General features: G+C 33.6%; 1 protein-coding gene across 1 annotated transcript; it reads right to left on the reverse strand.

Annotated features, from left to right (window-relative positions):
• Positions 1-659: 659 nt before the first annotated feature.
• On the reverse strand, positions 660-2,535 carry LOC132189114 (hydroxyproline O-galactosyltransferase GALT3-like). The gene is made up of 2 exons (XM_059603646.1): positions 2,200-2,535; positions 660-1,274 (listed from the first exon to the last, which is right to left on the reverse strand). The coding sequence occupies exons 1-2, from the start codon at positions 2,533-2,535 to the stop codon at positions 660-662; spliced, it is 951 nt and encodes a 316-aa protein (XP_059459629.1).
• Positions 2,536-4,411: the final 1,876 nt, after the last annotated feature.

Genomic DNA, 4,411 nt, shown 5'->3' on the forward strand with positions numbered 1-4,411 from the left:
AATGGACCAGGCCAACCAACTTGTTTGAGATTTAGAGTTTCCTAGCGCTCATTGGTTACTACCGACGCTTCATTGAAGGTTTCTCGAAGCTGTCAGGGCGACTAGAAGGAACACTCACTATGTTTGGACGAACGAGTGCGAGACAAGTTTTCAAGAGCTGAAGAGGTGATTGATAAAACTGCTCGGGGAAACTTCACTTACCCCCTTGAACTTATGCGCCTTTTACAAACACCTCACAATCTTCAAAGTCTCTCACTTTGGTGTATCGAACTTTTGTTTCGTTTCAGTTACCACATTCCTTTAGGAATTTCTGTTAAATCCTAACGGAAGGGTGTGAAATTCCTAAAATGCCCTTATTTAAAGGTTCTGAAGTTTGAGGAGCTTGTCAAATCGCGCGCTAATTCAATGATTTAAAGTGAAGTTACCCCAAAAAGTTACATCGTAGGCGCAAATTAATATATATATATTAATTTGAAAAATTCGGGACACAAAACTAATGAAATATTTTGCCCATTAAACATGATCAAAATGAAATGGTTGGTGAAAGTCACATGAAATGTCAAAAATCATATTACACCCACCAGATTTGTATAAATTAAATTCTCCAAATAAAAGAATAAAAATTGTAGGGTATACGTATATTAATTAATCCTCAAGACTCAAGGTATATGATACAATTTCGATGGTTTCAAATTATCAGTCACATTGAAATACTTCAACGTCCGAATCCACTTCTCCTGGTTCTTCAACAAATGAACCGCAATCGTGTCCGGCCACAGCTCATGCGTGCACCCCGTCGCCGGCTCCGGAAAATTGTACATCGACCACTTGGCGTTGAACCTGTTCTTCCCACGATGCCCTTCCCGGATCCAATCCCCAAAAGTCTTATCCTCAGGCCCTTCCAAGTGGTTTTTGGGAATTTCAGATTCCCTTATCCACTCCACCAAATCCCATGAAATCAAATACCCCATTCCTGACATATAATGCACAAAAGGATCCATGCTAGGGCATGGGATTACATAGCCATAGTACAAATCTTCTCTAGGTAATTCCCTCAAAGAATCCACTAAATTATTCAGCCTAAAATAAGAATCATCGTCCGTTTTCATCACATAATGGTATGGAGGGTAAGGAGTAGTGCTATTTTCATCTGTGTCTCTCAGCATTTCTGGCAAGCTTGAAAAGTATGTGTAAGTCTTGCCCTTGTTCATGTTCTCTTTGCAGTCAAGGATTATGATATCGTCGTAACGCATTATCTCTAACGCGACGAGTACCTAATAAAATATATGTAAATTAAATGCTCAGTTTAAGTTTTTCGGATAAGCGACGATTTAAGGCATATTTTAGTGTATGTTTGAGAGGCTTAAAAGTGCGTTTAACACTCAAAAAATCCGTTAAAAAAATACCCGTTTGATAAAAAAAATTGAAAGCACTTTTAAGGGTTTAAAAAACCTAAGAGCATTCCCAATGGAGGAGCTAAATTTTTATGCAAAATAGCTCATCAAAATTCACTTTATCTAGTTTAACTAATGAATTTTTAAAGGCCTCCTATATCCGATTAGCTATATTTTTATCTATATCATTTAAATATCTTTTTAATATATTTTTATTAAAAATTGTGAAAAAAATATTCTCAAAATGATCCATTGAAAAGTGAGAAAAGTTTTGGGGGAAAAAAAAAATAGGTGAGAGAAACAATAAAAAATAAAATGATTCACTTGAAAAGTGCTGCTATATGTAGCTTTTTTTAGGCTAATCTAATCAAATATCCATTTTTGCATTTTTTTTTTTAGCAAATCCAATTTGGGGGTTTTTTTACAAATTGATTAATCATTTTAGATAAAAGTACTATTTGACTCCTCTATTGGGAATGCTCTAAGATTGCATTTGATAAATATAACTTTTAAGTGAAGTGTTTGCCAAAAGTGCGTTTTGATCATTTTTAGGCTTTTTGTACCATTAAAAGTGCTTTTAATTTTTTTTAGAGTACTTTTTTTCTTCAAATTAACTTTTTGAGTGTTAAATGTACTTTTAGACCCCTCAAATGCAATCTCAAACATGCCTTAAAAATGGATAAAATACATTTTTGACAAAAGCTTTAAAATAAAATTTTTGTTAAAAAACACTTTTTGACTTAAAAGCTATATTTCTCGAATATAATTTTAAACATGCTCTTAACATGGTAAGTATGGTACGTACCTTTTGGTCTTCTTTTGTTAGGTTGCAGAAGACGAACTTCACGTCGACTCTGGCGCCCGCTGGGGTCTGGGTGCCGTAAATGAGGCGGAGGAAGTGGCGGCGGTTGTACTGGTCCGGGAGCGTGAGGATGCCGATGAGTATCCGGATGTCGTCCAGGGAAGAATTAGCGGAGGGCGAGGAATTATTTGATGAAGGCGTGTTGGATAGTGCACACTGGCCAAACTTGAGCAGGCTATCGAATCGGACTTCATTGATGGAAGCTAAGACGCAGAGGAACAAGATGAAGAAGAAGGAAGAAAGTATAAAGCTTCGCCGGTCCGGCCTTGCGCTCTTCATGATTCCTGTTTGGTTATTCAATCCTTGGGAGCTATGGAGAGTGTGCAAGAAGGCTTATTAATAAATTCATGGCTTCCTTAGAGGAAACGCATTAGTTGTCAATTTCGTGGTATTGAGAAAACCATTTTGACTTTTCTTCCTGAAAGGAAGGTTATGGGGGAAAACGCATTAAGTGATTGTATTGTATTTACTATTGTGTCCTTTCTGTAGAAGTTGCATCCATCACGGAGGGCAATATGGGTTCGTGCTGGTGTGTCTGTAAGCAGCCGGAAAAAAAGGCAAAACAAAAAACAAAAGAAAAAGAGAAATCTGCACTTTCTTTAATGGCTTCAATGAAAACCGAGTTAAGGAGTTTCAAGTCTTTTTAACGCCTTCATCATTTCCCCAATACAGGGGCATACGAAAATAAATAGGTGAGAGATAAATGGTGGATTGGGGCCTAATTTTGCTACACTTTTTTTCTGGTCTTACTTGCAAATTGGCAAAGTGATTTGGTCAACTTTTGGTAATTAGGTATCTTTGCATGAACCTGGCGAATGGTTTCAATATCTTCAGCTTGCGTAATGCTCACCATTCTTGAACAAAAAGCAAATGCCGCGTTGACCAAAGAAGAAGGTATCGCTACTTTTACCGCCATAATTGGGTGATTGCATGTGCTGAATCAAGAATAAGTAACCTGAATCAAGAATAAGTAAACTTTGGTCTAATTTTTCTCTTATGTGATCATATTTTTTTTCGAAATACAAACTAAAAATTGTATTTTCTTTTTTTTAAAAAAAAAAATAGTCATTTTATAATTTTTATTTTAAAAAAAAATGATCATTATTCTCAAGAAAAATACCATTTTTTTTTTTTTTTTATAAAAAAAGTCAAATAAAAAAGGACCACATAAGATGTTATTACTTCATATATTTTTTTTTAAATGACCACATAAGAGAAAAATTAGACTAAAGTTATGTCTCTATCATTCATCTAGATCGAGATGAGCTGTCATGAACCTTCCTCATTGTTAGGGTTCATTTACTTTAATTAGCTATTGATGTTTTACATATTCAGCCATAAAAAGAAAATTTTAGAATTTTAGACTAATCATGAATTTTTATTTTTGTTTTTTCAAAACTTAAAACATGTTAAAAATGGTCTTCGTTGAATTGAAATATTTAAAATATATATATATATATATATATATATATATATATATATATATATATATAAGTTTTTGACTAGTGAAAGCGACTTTTTCACATAAAACCTAATTGAATGAATAAATTAGAGAAAGAATACTAAATGGGCTTATAAAATTGTGAAACTTATTTATGAGTGTTATGAATGCATTCATGCATTTGGTGGATGACCATTTAGTTCCATTTCTTGGAATTCTACTCATTCATGTCATCTTTTAGAATTTTTATAACATCCATGTAATACATTGATGTACCTTCTTGTTTCATATTCCTATTTTCATATTCCTTAACCTCTCATTATGATTCTATGCCTATAAAAGGGAGTATTGAGTTGTATGTAAAATACACAATAATAGAGAAGAATAATACATAGTTCTTGAAGAACTAGTTTCATATATTGCAATCTTTTATCTTATCTTGTTATTTTTTTTAATTTTACAACAATGAGGTTATAGAGAATATTTTTTAAGGAAAGTTTTTGGGCCATTGGAACCGAACATAACCATTAAAAACCAATTTTCCTTAGTTTATGACCATAGTGAGCTAGTTTCTCTCGACCCATAATTGTTTTGGACAAAATTTTTGGACCATATGAGACTCAAGAACCAATTTTAGGCTTACCAAAAAATAAGAGACCGTTTGGAACCAATAGGAATTTTCTTAAACCAAAAAAAGGCTTAAAATGAGGTAAA

Source organism: Corylus avellana, chromosome ca8 (assembly GCF_901000735.1).
Source record: "Corylus avellana chromosome ca8, CavTom2PMs-1.0".
Classification (NCBI taxonomy): Eukaryota; Viridiplantae; Streptophyta; class Magnoliopsida; order Fagales; family Betulaceae; genus Corylus; species Corylus avellana.

Bases quoted from the DNA above. Each gene is read 5' to 3' on its own strand.
- LOC132189114 (XM_059603646.1), bottom strand. From the start codon at position 2,535: ATGAAGAGCGCAAGGCCGGACCGGCGAAGCTTTATACTTTCTTCCTTC. The intron at 1,275-2,199 runs GTACGTACCATA...ATATTTTATTAG, and splicing joins TAACAAAAGAAGACCAAAAG to GTACTCGTCGCGTTAGAGAT.